Source organism: Scophthalmus maximus, chromosome 8, assembly GCF_022379125.1.
Source record: "Scophthalmus maximus strain ysfricsl-2021 chromosome 8, ASM2237912v1, whole genome shotgun sequence".
Classification (NCBI taxonomy): domain Eukaryota; kingdom Metazoa; phylum Chordata; class Actinopteri; order Pleuronectiformes; family Scophthalmidae; genus Scophthalmus; species Scophthalmus maximus.
The window spans coordinates 769,925-787,388 of NC_061522.1; the positions used below are offsets into that span (position 1 = coordinate 769,925).

The 17,464-nt window shown below is 47.5% G+C and overlaps 1 protein-coding gene across 4 annotated transcripts; it reads left to right on the forward strand.

The window, feature by feature from the left end:
• The first annotated feature begins 638 nt into the window (after positions 1 to 638).
• Positions 639 to 17,425, forward strand: mark1 (MAP/microtubule affinity-regulating kinase 1). 4 transcript variants are annotated; one of them, XM_047333722.1, is made up of 18 exons: positions 639 to 892; positions 5,952 to 6,152; positions 7,242 to 7,295; positions 7,583 to 7,631; positions 7,757 to 7,822; positions 8,103 to 8,173; positions 8,738 to 8,794; positions 8,869 to 9,003; positions 9,309 to 9,410; positions 10,232 to 10,351; positions 10,966 to 11,065; positions 11,458 to 11,570; positions 11,682 to 11,823; positions 11,946 to 12,079; positions 12,155 to 12,240; positions 12,316 to 12,465; positions 12,554 to 12,820; positions 13,032 to 17,425. In XM_047333722.1, exons 1-18 carry the CDS (start codon positions 842 to 844, stop codon positions 13,372 to 13,374), a joined length of 2,241 nt encoding a protein of 746 aa, XP_047189678.1. In that variant the 5' UTR covers positions 639 to 841; the 3' UTR covers positions 13,375 to 17,425. The 4 variants fall into 4 exon arrangements, with proteins under 4 accessions (XP_047189678.1, XP_047189679.1, XP_047189676.1 ...); XM_047333723.1 differs by lacking the exon at positions 639 to 892 and adding an exon at positions 2,006 to 2,062; XM_047333720.1 differs by lacking the exon at positions 639 to 892 and adding an exon at positions 2,420 to 2,676 and having other exon boundaries at positions 5,949 to 6,152.
• Positions 17,426 to 17,464: the final 39 nt, after the last annotated feature.

Consider the following 17,464-nt stretch of genomic DNA (forward strand, 5'->3'; position numbering starts at 1 on the left):
CAGAATAAAAGAATCTTACCAAATAAAAATCTTAACAAAATAAAAGAATCTTACCAAAATAAAGTATCTTACAAAATCAAAGAATCTAACCAAAATCAAAGAATCTTATCAAAATGAAAGAATCTTACCTAAACCAAAAGATCTTACAAAATAAAAGAATCTTACCTAAACCAAAAGATCTTACAAAATAAAAGAATCTTACCTAAACAAAAGAATCTTTCAAAATAAAAGAATCTTACCAAAATAAAAAAATCTTACGAAAATAAAAGACTTCCGTGTGAAGGCATTAAAAGGGAACAGCTGATGATCCTGGGATGTTTTAGGACGATGACGAGGATGATGAGCTCTGACGTCATAGGTCATACAAAAAAATATAAATACAAAATATATATACATTTTGTTTGTGTATAAATGTGTTTTGAGTCGATGACCCGCAGGAAGCTGCGGAGGTCTGAGGTTTGTTCCTGTAACTCCTCCTCCCTCCTCCTCTTCCTCTTCCTCCCCTCTCTCTCTTTGTCTCCATGCGGCTCTCTCTCTCTCTCTCTCTCTCTCTCTCTCTCTCTCTCTCTCTCTCTCTCTCTCTCTCTCTCTCTCCGGGCCTGTTCTTGTTCCTGTTCCTGTGGCCGCCGCCCCGGTCCTCCCTCTCTCCCTCTCTCCCTCTCTCCCTCTCTCTCTCTCTCTCTCTCTCTCTCTCTCTCCCTCCGTCTCCCTCCGGCCACCGGAGCCCCCCCCCGCCGTGCCCCGTGCAGGTGGCCTGTTTCCCGGGTAAGATGCTGTAGGAGGCCGCCGGCGGAGATGCTGGTCCCGGCCTGAGCCGCGGAGGGACGCGGGGCGGAGGGACATGTCCGGCAGGATGCCGCTGACCCCGGTGAGCGAGTCCGACCAGGCACCGGTGAGTCTGCTCCAGTCCGGTCGGTTATTGATCACCGCTCTTATTACTGACGCACTTTATTCTTATTGTTTCATAATCTCGTGTTTGAATTGTGATTAAGTCAAATCATATGTTTCATATTTTATATTTTCTTACGGATGAAGAAAATGTGTCATTATTGATCATTCTATCAGTTTTAATAACGATGTAATTACGCCATGTAATTACTTCATTATTAAGACTTTATAGGTTTTATTATCGATTATTTTAAATCTTATACATATATATGATTTCATTTTCACTGCACTTTTGTCTGTTTCATTATTGAACTGATTTTAAGTTATTGTTGATATTTTCATAATTGTCGAATTTTATTATTTTATTATTATTTATAGATTTTTAAAATAGTTTTATTAATGTTGAAGTTTTTTTATTGTTGTTTAGAGAAAATGTGTTGACGGCTCGAACGGGGAGGATCAGTATGGTGCCTTGCTCCGAGGTTGGTTTGAGAGAGCGGGTTGCACCTCTGACTTTGGTACAGAGGGTCGGGGGTTCGATTCCCGCTCAGCTTTAAAAAATCCAGTGTGGGCCCTTAACCTGGTATATGATATGATATTTGTCCCAACTCCGACATTATCCGCTCACAGACTGTTTATAAAAAGGGTCTGGAGAGTGAAGCCTGACGCCTGTATTCTGTGTTCTGACCAGCAGAGGGCGACTCTATGAGAAAGTGACTCTAACATGATTTATAACGTCAGTAAACAGTTTATGTTTCAATCTCGTTTCACCGCATTGGGGGCGTGGAAACAGTTTGATTGACGGGTGCCGTCCAATCGGTGCGTGTCGCAGGTGGACGAGCGCTCAGTCAGGCCACGCCCCCCCACTCCTCGAAATATGGTTACTTCTGGTTTTAAAAAAACAAGATGGCGCTGAACAAAATGTGAAACTCGAGGTGTCAAAGCAGTCGGCTCGCAAACTGTTGGGTGACGTGACGATGGGAGAAAACTCCACCGCAGACTAGTGTTGAGGTGGTGTAACTGCGACGTAGGCCCGGCTCCTGTCGCGGCGTAGGCTCCTCCTTGATCCTATGAACTCGCCTTAAAGGGGCAGTAAGCAATTGTAGACAAAGATTGTTTGTTGTTGATGATGATGTCAATTTTCTGGTCCGGAATTGGAAACCCGCAGCCTCGGGTACGTGAGACCCACACGCTAACCACGAGGCCAAAACCCCTCTGTCGCTAGCTCAACTGCTGTTAGCTCATCTGTCGCTAGCTCGTCTGTCGCTAGCTCATCTGTCGCTAGCTCATCTGTCGCTAAACGTACAAAACTTCCCCTTTTAACCTCGACCTCCAGACACCAGATAATCCAGTTGTGGGTTTGATTCCGGCCTTTCAGTTCATTTTAAAGAATTAGATCTTATCTTCTTCTGAGATTCTGTGATTCCTTTCACACAGGTTCTACTCAGGCGTCTGCAATTGGTTCAAATGCTGCCGCCTGGATCATCAGGTTCTAGCGTCCCTGCATTGGCTTCTAAGAACGTCAAAGATCTGCAAACCTGTATGAGCCTTGGGCGCCATCTTAGATCAGCTGATTGTGGCCTTCTGGTCGAACCACTGAACCTGCTGTAGATGTGTGGTTTCTTTCAGCTGGGTCGTGTTTGTGGTTGTGGACTGAACCCGGGACCCGTGGTCGTTGGGTCAGAAGCTCGTTTCTGTCAGTCGTCTGTTCTGCCTCTCATTGGGCGCTCCGGTGTTCGGGGGCTGTTGGGATGTTGGCGAGGCCGATGGACCTTGAAGGAATGCTGGGTAAACACAGCGTCCATATTGTCATGCTAATGGGGAGAGCGCTAACACACTGTGTGGTTCACACGTCAGCCTCTGGAGTCCCAACGTGTCTCTTCATCTGACAGTTTTTAAATGTCCTGTGTTGTCATAGCAACAGTTCAACACCAATAATATTCAGTTTACGACGATATGAAACCGAGAAAAGCAGCAACTTAATATTTTTGATCGTATATAATGTAATGAATTCTTTGTCCTTGTCTCTGGAGTCTCAGCTGAGTTCGATCGTCTCTCTTTCGCGTCTGTGACGTACGGCAGCTACAGCTGCGTCCTGCTGGCGCTGTACTATTGATTTGTCCCAGAATGCACTGCAGGACGTGGTGTCAAGAGCACAGGGATGTTTATTCATCTCGGACGTCTTGTAAGTCACATTCACAAGGATCAGCTGTGTCACGGCAGCTTTTTGATCTTCATGTAATCTTGTCCTCAACGGGACCAGAGCCTCCGTTACCCGAGACAGTTACGTTTCCTTTTGGAAACTCAGACAGACGACCGACAACCAGACTCAAAGCTGCAACATAGAGACTAGAACTGATACAAAGAGACTAGGACCAATACCAAGGGACAAGACAGAAGAAAAACAACCACAGTAGAGGGTTTCATTCAGTTACACTAAATGTTGATTTTCATTTTGTGCGACAAAAACGTGGAAATGCCAAAATTAAAAAATATATATCGCATATTACTTTTTTACACTTGGCTGAATTGGAAACGTTAGTTGATGGATGAAAACAAAGCTGATTAGCTGATCGCAGTGAAAACTGAGCTCGGCCACAGGGACGAGGAACCATCTGTTTTTACTCAATTTTAAATGAAGTTACTAAGACAAAGTTACTAAGACAAAGTTACTAAGACAAAGTTACGATAACAAGATTACTAAGACTAAGGTCTAGACTAAGTTACTAAGACAAAGTCACTAAGACTCAGATGAAGTTACAGGACACAGTCAGTGTTCTGGTCGTCGGTACGTGGACGAGTTCTTCCACTGTTCGTCTTCTGTTCCAGCTTTGACTCAATCATCCCGTTTTCTACGCAGCTCGATTTGAATCTTCTCCACGTTTCCTCGTGTGGCAGTGTCGCACACAAGCTTCCTGTCCGTCTCTTTTCCATGGCGTCATCGTTGTGTAGGTTTTTTTTGTGTTGCTGCCACCTGCTGGACTGGAGCGGAACCCTCTGTTGTTCCTACGTCAGCAGGATGAGTCTTCAGACTGAGGTGGAAAGAGTTTGTGCTACATGTGGGTTCTCCTGAGCAGCTGTGGGGGTCGGGGGGTCGGAGGTCAGGGGTCGGTTGGGTCGTGTCATTGTGCGTTCACGACCCCGGTCACTGTGTCGTGTGTGAGACCACGGAGCAGAATCATTCTCCTCAGTGGCGGATCACTCTGCTGGTTTTTTTTTTGCTGAACTGTGAAATCAGCTGCTGGAGGCTTTTACATGTCACCACGGCAACGCATATGTTACCATGGGATTCCCCCAGTTGCAGTGGAACCTCCCCCTGTAAGAGTAACGAGACATGAAGTCATACAAAGACTGAAATCTACCTTCACTGACACTGGGCCCCAACCAGGTCGTGAACCTTGACCTCTGACCTCCGTGTGGTGTCTGTGTGTGTGGGGGGGTGGGGTGGGGGGTTGTGTGGTGCCGTCAGATGACGATCCTCCAGACACTTCCTGGTTCACTCTGTGTCAAACCCATGTTAGTTAATCACAGAGGATTCAAACGGTTTGATGACACAAGGTGAATTTGTAAAATGTTGTCAGCTTATACGAAACCACACACACAGTAGTAGTATCACAGTATATTATTCTACGTTAATCGTCATCTCACTTCCTGACATCAGCTGCTGTCGTGGAGCTGATTTGACTAGAAAATGGAGACGGTCCGATGAAGGAATTGTTGCTCGTCTCTCTGACGGACGCTAGCTTTGTTCTCAGCTCGCCAACGTTCCCGCGAGCAGCCGCGACATCACCACATGTTCTCGTACACCGAGAACTTGCTGTCGCTGCTCAGGTGGTGAGGTCATCGTGTAGTTCATCATGTCAAAGTTCCAGAACACAAATCATGGCAGTGTTCCTGACTGCGTGACTGCCGCTGTCCAGCGTGAGTCACGGCGCCGCGGTGTAACAGGAGAGGCTTCGACTCCTCCTGCTGGTTCAGACGCTGTCGGACTGGTTTCTGTCAGATCCAGTTCCCCTGACAGCCGCTGGCCAGCAGCAGATAATACAGTTCACTGTGTTTCTGTTATTGTCCTGGACTGAAACACAGTCTGGAGAAACCTCCGGTTTATGAAGGGGCTTTCTGAGCCTGGAGTCTGGTTGTCAGGGGGGGGGTTGTCCGGCACAGGACTCCTCGTAAAATAATGATTAGTCGGTTTTTACTCATCTGTGATTTTTCTTCTCAAACACACCAGAGTATGGGAACAGGAAGATCCATGAAGAGTGTTCTGTAGATTTTGTAACGATTCTGAATCAGAGATTGAAACCTCAATGAAAACGTCCACTGTCTCGCATCACGACACAGGAGAACGCAAATGTTATACATCTATAACATATATTATTATTTCATTAATGTAACAAAACTAAATTTTTCTATTTAAAATGAACACTGACATGTTTGAACCATACATTTATTAGGGCCTGAGCACTGGAGGTGCGGTGCCCCCGGTGTCCACCGGAGGGCGCCATGCACCAGAGCTACAAGGCCCTATTGTTTCCGTAAGGATTATGATTCTATTAAAAGTTAGGACGGCGGCTGTAGTTCAGGAGGTAGAGGGTGTCGCTCACTCACCAGCAGGTTGACTGTTAATATGAATATAGTCCAGTTACCATTTACAACCTATATATTTTGTGGATATCATATTGTCTTCTAACTATTTTAGTCCAGTCATGACCGAGTGATCAGGCCTGCACTCAAAGTTGAGGCTCATTAACTTTCCCTCTGTTGTTTCCACTGAGTAGTAAAGAAGTGTATCATCTGCATACAGGTGGATAATCCTCCATTTTCTGTCGGAAGGTTTAATTTTATACAGTTTAAATGCAGAACAGCAGAGGCACATGTTTCCTTCCCTGTGGACGGGGCAGTTGGACAGTTATCGTACGGACTCGTCGCTCGTAGAGAAGATTCAAACCATTTTGTTGTTAGCGAGTCATAATCTGACGTTGTGCCTTTGATGGATATTTGATGCACAAGTGAATCATTCATCTCCGTGTGACTCTAAAATATGTATGTGTCTCTGACAGCAGAAGTGTTCAGACCGGCTCCCCGGGCCACCGGCTCCGCCCACCAAATCGTCGAGCCGCCACGCTCTGCCGCCATGTCGCAGCTCTGCGATGTCAGTCGCAGATGAGACGCCGCACGTCGGCAACTACCGTCTGCTGAAGACCATCGGCAAGGGCAACTTCGCCAAAGTCAAACTGGCCCGACACACCCTGACAGGCCGGGAGGTGAGAACACGACAGGGTTCAGACAGTCGGTATCCTCTCCACAACAGAGGGTTGACCTCAGGCCTAAATCTCCCCAATCTGTGGAACAATAAAGTTAATTTAAAAATGTATGTTTATGAATTCATTTTTTTAGATTATCTGCTACAAACCTTTTCTTATTCTTAAAAAAAAAAATGTGAGCAGGTAACATTCCATTTCTCTTTTAAGCAGAACAAAATTGTTGTCGTCAATAAAGTGTAGTGAAGCTTAATAGCAGATGATTTTGTAGGAAAAAGAAATAGTCATGAATTGTTACCAAGTGAACCAAAAGATCAACCCAGCGTTTTAAATGATCTTTAACCCCGGAGGAGCGGCGGCGTCTGTGAACGTCACGTCCTCAGTCAGAGAGTCGACGACGGGGTTAAATCAGGCTGACGCTGTGACATCATCAGCTGGAGGATGAATTATTAATGCTGAGCACGTCGGGAGCTCAGAGAGACAGAGAGAGAGAGAGAGAGAGAGAGAGTGTGTGTGTGTGACGTATGTCCACTTATTTTAAGATTCAGGAGAATTCAGAGCCGTCCAATCAGATGCTCTGATTCACCCTGGAGACGTCAGGCTGCTGTTCGTCAGAGAGAAGAAGGATTATTTATATACAGTCAGTGATCGTCTTCATATACAGTCAGTGATCGTCTTCATATACAGTCAGTGATCGTCTTCATATACAGTCAGTGATCGTCTTCATATACAGTCTCTGATCGTCTTTATATACAGTCACTGGTCGTCTTTATATACAGTCACTGATCGTCTTTATATACAGTCACTGATCGTCTTTATATACAGTCTCTGATTGTCTTTATATACAGTCACTGATCGTCTTTATATACAGTCAGTGATCGTCTTCATATACAGTCTCTGATCGTCTTTATATACAGTCTCTGACGTCTTCATATACAGTCTCTGATCGTCTTTATATACAGTCTCTGACGTCTTCATATACAGTCACTAATCGTCTTTATATACAGTCTCTGATTGTCTTTATATACAGTCAGTGATCGTCTTTATATACAGTCTCTGATCTGATCAGTTTGATGTTTGTGTTGACGACAGGTCGCCATCAAGATCATCGACAAAACTCAGCTGAACCCCACAAGTCTGCAGAAGGTAATTCTCTGACCTCTGACCTCCGTCAGTCTCTGAATTAGCTATTTTAAAATCTGAGACATGTGAAGATCTGTTCCTTTGTTAATGATGCAGTTCTGTCTGAGCCAATCAGGGACAGACGTGTCACCTTGACGTCACATCATTTTCCGTTTGTCCAGAGAGGTGGTGGTTAGCCTAGCTTAGCACAAAGACTGGGGGCAGGGGGAACGGTTAGCGCAGCTCCATCAGAGAGAAAATGTCCTGAAACGTGTGAAAGTTTCTGTTCCACTGACTCAGATGTTTTTCAGCTCTTCAGGGAAGTGAGTGTGATGAAGATCCTCAACCACCCGAACATCGGTGAGTCTCCTCCTCTTCTTCATCCTCCTCCTCCACTTCCTCAACATCATCACTCCTGTATCTCACTGTCACACTACGGCTCAGTATTTGGCAGCGGCGTCACATTTCCCTCTGTTGTTTTTCAGTGAAGCTGTTCGAGGTGATCGAGACGGAGAAGACTCTGTACCTGGTGATGGAGTTCGCCAGCGGAGGTAAGAGCAGCTCACCTGTCTGTCTGCCTGCCTGCCTGCCTGCCTGCCTGTCTGTCTGTCTGTCTGTCTGTCTGTCTGTCTGTCTGTCTGTCTGTCTGACTGTCTGCCTGTCTGTCTGTCTGCCTGTCTGCCTGCCTGCCTGCCTGCCTGCCTGCCTGCCTGCCTGCCTGCCTGCCTGCCTGTCTGCCTGCCTGCCTGCCTGTCTGTCTGTCTGTCTGTCTGTCTGTCTGTCTGTCTGTCTGTCTGACTGTCTGACTGTCTGTCTGTCTGTCTGTTGCAGGTGAGGTCTTTGACTACCTGGTGGCTCATGGACGGATGAAGGAGAAGGAGGCCAGAGCCAAGTTCCGCCAGGTGAGATCTTTTTCATACGACTCCACCTGGTCCACGTTCTGCTCAGTTCACACAACACGATTTTCAGCTCGCCGAGGAAATCCTGCAGCAAATCAGGGACAATCTGCGTGAAATCGTGTCTTGACCGATACGGCGTGAAGTCGCAATGACGGGAGAGGAACTGTAGCACAACAACACAACAACACTCCTAACACATATTAGTGTTTCTGAAAAAAACATTGCGCAGCCTTTACGCCGGGTGTATCACATATTTTCCCGTGTCACTTCTCGCGTGTGTTTTCATGACAAAATGTTCTTTGGAGACATTTCTCCTGGCGAAGGGTCGTGAAGTGTGTGACGAGTCACGTAGTGTGAACGGTACAGAGATGACGACATTACACAAACCATGTGGAGGTCACATGACACCATGTCAGTGATTATTATCGTCTGACCTGGAACGTTTGGTTGGTTTGGAAACGATCAACAAGTATCTGAGAAATTCCTCGTTTTATCTTGAGTCGTATTGGATCATGACAACCTCCTCTTCTTCTTCTCTTCTCTTCTTCCTCCCTGTGTTTCTGTCAGATCGTGTCGGCAGTGGAGTACTGTCACCAGAAGAGGATCGTACATCGAGACCTCAAGGTACACACACACACACACACACACACACACACACACACATGGCTGAGAAGGTTCTGACGCGTGTTGTGTTCCAGGCGGAGAACCTCCTGCTGGACGCCGACATGAACATCAAAATCGCCGACTTCGGCTTCAGCAACGAGTTCAAACTCGGCAGCAAACTGGACACGTTCTGCGGCTCGCCGCCGTACGCCGCGCCCGAGCTCTTCCAGGTGAGCGTCGACCCCGCCCACCACACCGACGCTCCAAGTGTCTCGCCTGAGAATGCATGAGGACATGTGTGTGTGCGCAGGTGTGTCAGTGTGTGTGTGTGCGTGCGTGTGTGTGTGTGTGTGTGTGCAGGTGTTTGTGTGTGTGTGTGTGTGTGTGCAGGTGTTTGTGTGTGTGTGTGTGTGTGTGTGTGTGTGTGCAGGTGTGTGTGCAGGTGTGTGTGTGTGCAGGTGTGTGTGCAGGTGTGTGTGTGTGCGCGCGCTCAGGGCAGTGGGCTGCTGGGTAACGTAGTTCTGTGTCCCTGCAGGGGAAGAAGTACGACGGGCCGGAGGTGGACGTCTGGAGTCTGGGCGTGATCCTCTACACTCTGGTCAGCGGCTCGCTGCCCTTCGACGGACAGAACCTGAAGGTCGGTGAGGACACAATAACAGAAACACCAGTCCACAACAAGACATGTTCACACAAACTACACACCTCGGACACGAGTCAACAAGCTCAACACACAGTGAACAAGTAACTGAGTACATTTACTCCAGTTCTGTCCTCACGCACAGTTTTGAAGTACAGTTACTTTGACGTTAAGTTTCACGCACTCGTTACTTTCAAAGATGAAGGTTTGACACGAGATGAACGGAATTTTTTTCTGAAAACAACAAGTCGCCAGAGATTCAACCTTCGTGTCGTCAGACGTTTCAGTCTTTAACTGTCTAAAGACAGGCTTCTCATTTCTCACGATCAGTGTGTTTGTGAATACACACTGTATTTTTATACATACTGTATATAAACTGCACATGAAACTGAAGATAATTGTATATGAACTGTAAACCAGCTGCAGCAGCTACAACATTGACCTGATGATTCAGTATTAATCATCTAATGATGTCATATATAATAAGAATAATATAACATCAGTCAGAGCAACAAACCACTCATTGGCTAATATATATTTACTCTCTCTATATATATATATATATATATACACACAAAAATGATACGTGTGTAGTTTGAAGCAATGCAGTATTGTTACTGAGGTAAAGGAGCTCGTGTGTTTCTTCCTTCTGTTTGTTGAACACACAGTTAGCAACACCCTTTATTTCAGCTGTAATGTGGCTACGCCTTCAAGTTCAACTCTGTGTGTGTGTGTGTGTGTGTGTGTGTGTGTGTGTGTGTGTGTGTGTGTGTGTGTGTGTGTGTGTGTGTGTGTGTGTGTGTGTGTGTGTGTGTGTGTAGGAGCTGAGGGAGCGTGTTCTCAGAGGAAAGTACCGGATTCCCTTCTACATGTCAACAGACTGTGAGAACCTGCTGAAGAAGCTGCTGGTGCTGAACCCTGGGAAACGAGGCAGCCTGCAGGTGAACACGCAGGGATTAGAACCAGCAACCGGCGACAACGAGACGCTGCTCGCAAAACGAAATGAAGGAACGAGCCCGGCGTAGTTTGAGGTCTAATACTCAAATGTGTCGCCTTGAACCACTCGATTCATCTTCGATTTCCAAGAGGCGTAACCAACTGACGCAGACGAGTCACGTGACAGAGTGACAGACGAGAGCAGAGACGTGACGTCTGTGACGTCTGTGACGTCTGTGACGTCTGTGACGTCTGTGACGTCTGTGAGCATGATCCCACGATGTCTGTGAACCGGTGTTGAAATGTGAAGATATCTGGTACTTTTAGTCAAAATGCTCGTTCATCAGCGGCAGCCATCTTGGTTGTTTACAAAAGTCGCTTCTCTCTCTGCGTCACGGTATAAACCCCGCCCACTATCAGAATATCAGTTGTGATTGGAGGAGATCCAGCTGCTGCAGTTGAGGGCGGCCTGTCAATCAGTTTGGGATCAATAACTGGTTTTGAATCTCAGAAGGGGATTTTGAAAGTAAACATGTAGAGGCTCTGCTCGACGACAATCTGTAACGTTTACAACATACGTGAATCAGCTGCTGATCTGTTTTCTTTTTCCTTTTCTCAGCAAATCATGAAGGATCGATGGATGAACGTCGGCTACGAGGCCGAGGAGCTGAAACAGTTCCCCGAGCCGGAGCAAGACTTCAACGACCTCGAACGCATCGGTGAGACACACACACACACACACACACAAATATTCACATCATCTGTGATATGTCTCCTGGAGATGAACTGTAATGACCTCGTGACCCTCTGATTTGTTATCTAGCGCCACCATCAGGTCAAATTTTCATTTTGTCGAAAACACCTGCTAATCTGACGACGTCCCATCAGCCTCAGCTGTGCGTTGTCTTTAGTGCTAATCAGATGATAGCATGCTAACACGCTAAGCTAAGCTGGTGTAGCTACATGGTAAACATTACACCTGCTGATCGCCAGGATGTTAACAGGCACGTGGACGTTAGCATTTAGCTCAACGTTACGCTGAACTACATCCTCACAGAGTTGTTGCTAGCATAGCCATCGCCAGTGAGTGTTTCTTTCTCTGACCAATCAGAGCTGATGGGGACGATGGGCTTCCCTCGAGAGGAAGTGATGAAGGCGCTGGAAGGCCAGAAGTACAACGAGGTGACGGCGACGTACCTGCTCCTGGGGAGGAAACCTGCCGAGGTGCGTTAGCGTCACCTGTTGTGCATTTAGTGAACGTGTGTAACCTAGCGTAGCGGGGAAACTGCTAGCCTAGCTCCTTCAAAAGAATCCTCTGTTGTGACTCTCCACCAGTGCGAAGGCACTGACACGTTGTCCAGCGGTAACCTGGTGCACAGGTCTCGACCCTGCAGCGAGCTCAACGGCTCCGGTCATTCCCCTGCACACGGCCGCAACACGCCGGCCAATCAGAAGCAGCGGCGTTTCAGCGACCACGGTGAGTTTATGGTCGATGCGATTTTCCGTCTGCAGAGACACAACTCTGTATTAATCTGCCGTGAACAGGAACGAGGCCTCACTCACTCACTTCCTGGACCTGTGTGATGCTTTGTGTCCCAGTGGCGCCCTCCATCCCACCGCCGGTCTCCTACACCAAGCGTTCCCACGCCAACAGCGTAGAGAACGACCGGAAGGACGAGCCCGCCTCACCCATGGGAGCTCCGGATCGGAGGAAGTCGGCCACGGCCTCAGGGGTGAGAGGATTCAGATCCTGGAGCAGGAACCAGGTTTATTTTTAGCTGCTCTGACCAACTGTGTCTGTGTTACAGAACATGACTCGCAGGAACACGTGTGTTTACGAGAGGACGAGCGCCGAACGCCACTGCGCCGCTACTCCCAACGGGAAGGACGGCAGGTGAGCTGAGATCAGTTGAGTCGTCTCTGATTAAGATTTTCCAGATCAATAACTCGTAGTCCGTCTGTGTTTCAGTCTTCCTGAAGTTCCTGCAGCGTCGCCCTCCCCGTCACCGGGAGCAGCCGTCTCCTCCACGCGGCCCCGTCACGTCAAGTCCATGTCGGCGTCGGGACACCCCATGAAGTCCAGCCTGCCTCCCATTGACGACGACGCAGAGTATCAGAGGTTCTTCATGTCTCCTCGCAGCAGCGAAACATTTCTGTGAATTAATTTCTTCAATATAAACAACATCATCTCCTCCCCCCCCCCTCAGCTCCTCCCACCAGCCGCCCTCCTCGCCCTCGACCTTCAGCGTCACCACCAGCAGCAGCAGCACCACCGCCACACCGGACCGGGGCCGCTTCCCCCGGGGCTCCTCCAGTCGCTCCACCTTCCACGGTGCTCAGCTTCGAGATCGAAGGTCTGCCACCTACAACGGCCCGCCGGCCTCGCCCAGCCTGTCGCAGCACGCCGCCGCGTCATTAGCTACGCCACGCCGCGGCACCCTCATCGGAAAGATCACCTCCAAATTCGTACGCAGGTCAGTAACGTCAGGGAAGCAGAGTCCTTCTGAGCCAGTGAAACTTTCATGTCGTTATTTAAATCAACTCCTTCAGAAACAGTAGTTCGGTATCTCAGACCTCGACAAATCAAACCAGAACCGTATGACAGGAAAGACGTCTGCTTCTTCGTGTGTTTTTGTCTCACGCCTCCGTCAACAACTCTTATTTTTCTGCCTCCTTCTCCTCCAGGAGTTTATCGGGCGACACTAAGGAGGAGGTGCGGGAGTCCAAACCTCGCTCGCTGCGGTTCACCTGGAGCATGAAGACCACGTCCTCCATGGAGCCCGGGGACATGATGAAGGAGATCCGCGGGGTCCTCGACGCCAACAACTGTGACTACGAGCAGCGCGAGCGCTACTCGCTGTTCTGCGTGCACGGCGACGCGCGGCAGGACAGCCTGGTCCAGTGGGAGATGGAGGTGTGCAAACTGCCCCGTCTCTCGCTCAACGGCGTGCGGTTCAAACGGATCTCCGGCACGTCCATCGCCTTCAAGAACATCGCCTCTAAAGTGGCCAACGAGCTCCGGCTGTGAACGACTCCTCGCTGCTTGTCGATCGAACCCCGCGAGAAGAACATGTCCGCTCGTCGTCGTCAAAGAACGACGCCGCACCAAGTGACGGCGGCCATCTTGTGTTCAGCACTATCCCAGGCAAACTGCTGTCTGGTGCAGAGAACACTCACCTTATTATACTCAACACAGTTACTATTTAATGTTAGCACTAAATGTCGATGCCGGTGAAACCAAATATTTAAAAGCGAGCGATGGCGCAGACGTTCAGCAGGTTGTGTGGTCCGTCCCCTCAGTGTTGCTTCTCCGCACCCGATTGGCTTATCGCTGCGTACGAAATCAGATGTTCCTCAATCGTCATCTGAAGGAGGATACTTGGTATCAGGTCAAAGGGATTAAAGATGATTTACTTTATGAAAATCTCAGTCGAGACTAGCGTTTTATCTCCGTGGCTGAAATAATGTCCGTCCACACTAACACATGACCATCCACGTACACTGGTCATGTGGTGTAAACAGGAAGCAGATAACAGAAACTCCTCTGAAGGAGGAACAGCGACGGTGACGACGACGAGGTGGAACTGTTCCTGACAGGAAGTGTTAGCGACGTTGACTTGTAAGAACCAATCAGGAAGTAGAACGTTGGGCGTTTGCATCATCGCTTACAAAGTAAAAACACAGCCCGGAGATGTGACATGAAACGTGGAGCAGCAGCGTTTTCCAACACTGTCTGATTCGAACGCTGGAAAACTCCGGAGTCGCGTGGACGAAGGACATAACCTTTTTATAAACTAAAATGTTTCAGTGTGGGCGGAGCCCATGGTGCGTTCACATCAAACACGAAGCAATTTTTTTCCGCATAAAGAGATTTACATACAACGATCAATGCGAAGACACAAATTGACGAAGATGCATAAATTCACGCCTTCGCTCGCTAGAGTTGAAATATTTGAACTTGAGCGACAAAGACAAATAAACGTTGATATACTCCCTACGTCACTGATATGAACGGGTTGCGCGTGAATAAACAAATGATCCCGTGGCCAAAGTCGCGAAAAAACTCGCTTTGCGTTTGGTGTGAACGAGTTTTAACAATATTGCAGCGACGACTTGTTATCCTCGTATTCATGCCTTGACCTGATGACCAACTGTGAAATGGTTCTGCGGTGCAGACTACAGTCGATGGAACATTACCTTCGCTGTACCTGCGCAACTCAAACACTCAACGTGAGCATCAGAGACCGATGATGAGAGGTGAACATACGGAAAATCTGATCTGAAGAAAAACGACTCCTGGAGAGTGTTGGTGAGTTTGAAGCACAAAGCAAACTCGTGAGCTGGAGAAAGAATTGACAGTTGAGTTCCAGAGGCTCCGTCTCCAGCTCCGTCTTCTTCGTATCTGTGGCCCAGTTTTGTACGAAGCGAATGCTTGGAGGTGAAGATGGCGAATTAAAGATCTTATCCTGACATACGAGACGAGGAAAAAACTAAAGCAGAAGAGAGAGGAAGTCAGATCGTGTGTTCCCCAGTTGTGCACACCCAAAGTGTTCCCCAGGTCCCACAGATTGTTGTTGAGTTGTATGGAACATGGTCACGAGTCCTCTTGTTCCTCAGCAGCAATCAGCTTGGAAGAAAATACTTTTCCCACTTTGGGATCTGTTGAATACGACTTTTGTCTTTTTGAGGGAACTCGTCACAGAGGTTTTCTGTTCCCTGCAGCACTCCAACCAGGCCATCCATACCAACCAGCCCATCCATACCAACTCCAACATCCATAACAACTCCAACATCCATACCAACTCCAACATCCATACCAACCAGGCCATCCATACCAACTCCAACATCCATACCAACCAGGCCATCCATACCAACTCCAACATCCATACCAACTCCAACATCCATACCAACTCCAACATCCATACCAACTCCAACATCCATACCATCCAGGCCATCCATACCAACTCCAACATCCATACCAACTCCAACATCCATACCAAACAGGCCATCCATACCAACTCATCCCATGATTTGAGGGTTTAGGTTTATTGTTCTAATTTTTAAAAAACATGGATAATGTTTGTGAAATTAGTCCAATTTGATCTTAACTCAAGAGGAGGGCTCATGCGTGTGAACAGAATATCAAACCGGGGGATGTAGGACCTTGGGAACAGACTAGATTCAGACACGTGGGACTTGTGCATGATCTAGCGAGCTACAGCTAACGTCCACTCGTCGTACATTAGCCTTTTCTTGTGTTGGATGACTGCGAGCGAACAATCAGGGCGTTCAGTTAGCGTGTTAGCTCATCAGCACAGGGAAGAGATCAGTTCAAAGAGTGTAAGTGAGCGTTTTCTCCAGCTTATCTTAACGTAGCATAGAGTAGCGTTTGCAGACTGATGTTTTGCACAGCAGCTTTAGTTCTGACGCTGACAAGTTGCACATTCTGCAGCGGAGGTAATGAGCCAAGACGTGACCTTTAACCTCCTCCCTGTCCGTTGCATCACTGAGGAAGATGTCTTGTCTGTGACCTCTGACCTCCTGAAGCAGCACGCCCCCTGCTGACCAACGTTAATACTGTTGCAATAATATCCGCGTGTCGGTAATGAAACCCGACGCTCTGGGACTTTTTCCTTCAAAGATCTTCGTCCTCGTTCACAGCTGACGGAACAGAATGATGTTTTGATTAGTTTTTTTCTGTCACGCTGTAATTTTTTTTATTGATGTATAAATGTTTCCTGTCCGGGTGAACCTTCGATCAGTCTTTGGTTTTTGTACAGTTCTGTTTTTATTTGTTCTGCTGTCGGAATTCTTCATTTGTTTTCAACCACTGAAAATGTTTTTTATTCATTTCACCACGGAGTCCTGGAGGGACAATGGAGCGGGACAGCGGAATCAAGAAAAGAGATGTAGCACAAGGAAACACTCACTGACCCGGTCAGATTCATTTGCAACCGACTGCGTCAGTTACATTAGAGCTTCTGCGAGATCTCACCAAGGTTTTGAGGGACGTCCCTTCCAGGCCTCCATACTTAATAGTGTCGTAAGAGTTTCTGTTCTGGTGTTGTTGAACTGAGCGTCAACCAGAACTGTGTGCACTTCAAGTTCAAACTGAAAGGATCAGTCCGGTGCTATTCTTTATTTTTCTATCAACAAATCTCTGGTGCAGACGAGTCGAACCGACCACGCGCGAGTTGAGACTGTCGGTACCGTCTGACTTCAAGCTCCAAGCTTATTGGTTCCTAACCTGAAGATGTGAATCATTATAAAGACCTCGCAGATATACAGTATGTGGTTTTATTCTTATTTAACAGCTGGTGGCCGCAGCTTCATTTCAAACTAACAGGAGCATTTACAACATTTCTAGAGTTGAGGCGAGAAATCGACGGACCGAAGATGAAAGTCAAATAATGTAAAGGTGCAATATTACGGGAGCGCTTTGCTGCCAAGTTATAACAATAAGGTCTCACTTTATTTCGTGAAACTTTCACATTATTTCCTGAAAGCCTTCAAGTTGTTTCGTGAAACTTTAACTTTAACTAATCACGTACGTCTGCACCTGGGATTTGTTGAGGAAAAGTGCAGAATATAACCAAACCCGTTTCCTGCTGTTGTCTGGTCGATCAACTCCAATCCGATCTCATTTCTTCTGAATGTGCCGCCTTGTGATTCTCATGCGTTCAGTTCTGTCAGAGGAAAAGGGCAGTTTGTGTTTTTGACTTGTTCCTCTGGATGTATGTCAACGGAGCCACTGACCATCTGTAGCTGACTCCAGCGTCGAGGTCCCGAGGGTTCACTGTGCAATGTCTCGTCCGTCGTTACTGACACTTGAGGAAACAAAAAGGATCCAGATCCACTGTCCTGGGTCTGAATCTGATGCTGCCTTCACGTCGCGGAGAAGACGTACGTAAATCTGAGCCTCCTACTTGAAAAACTTCACCTCGGTTTTCAGAAAGTAACGCGGACGCGGCGACCGCCTCCGATTCGTCAAGCTCGTCGTCACCAACAAGGAAAGTAGCGTAGAGTCCAGTGTAGCACTAAAAGATTCATTTTAAATAAAAACCACCAAATTAAAACAATTTCACTTTGGTTCGTTTGTGTGATCACAGCAACTGTAA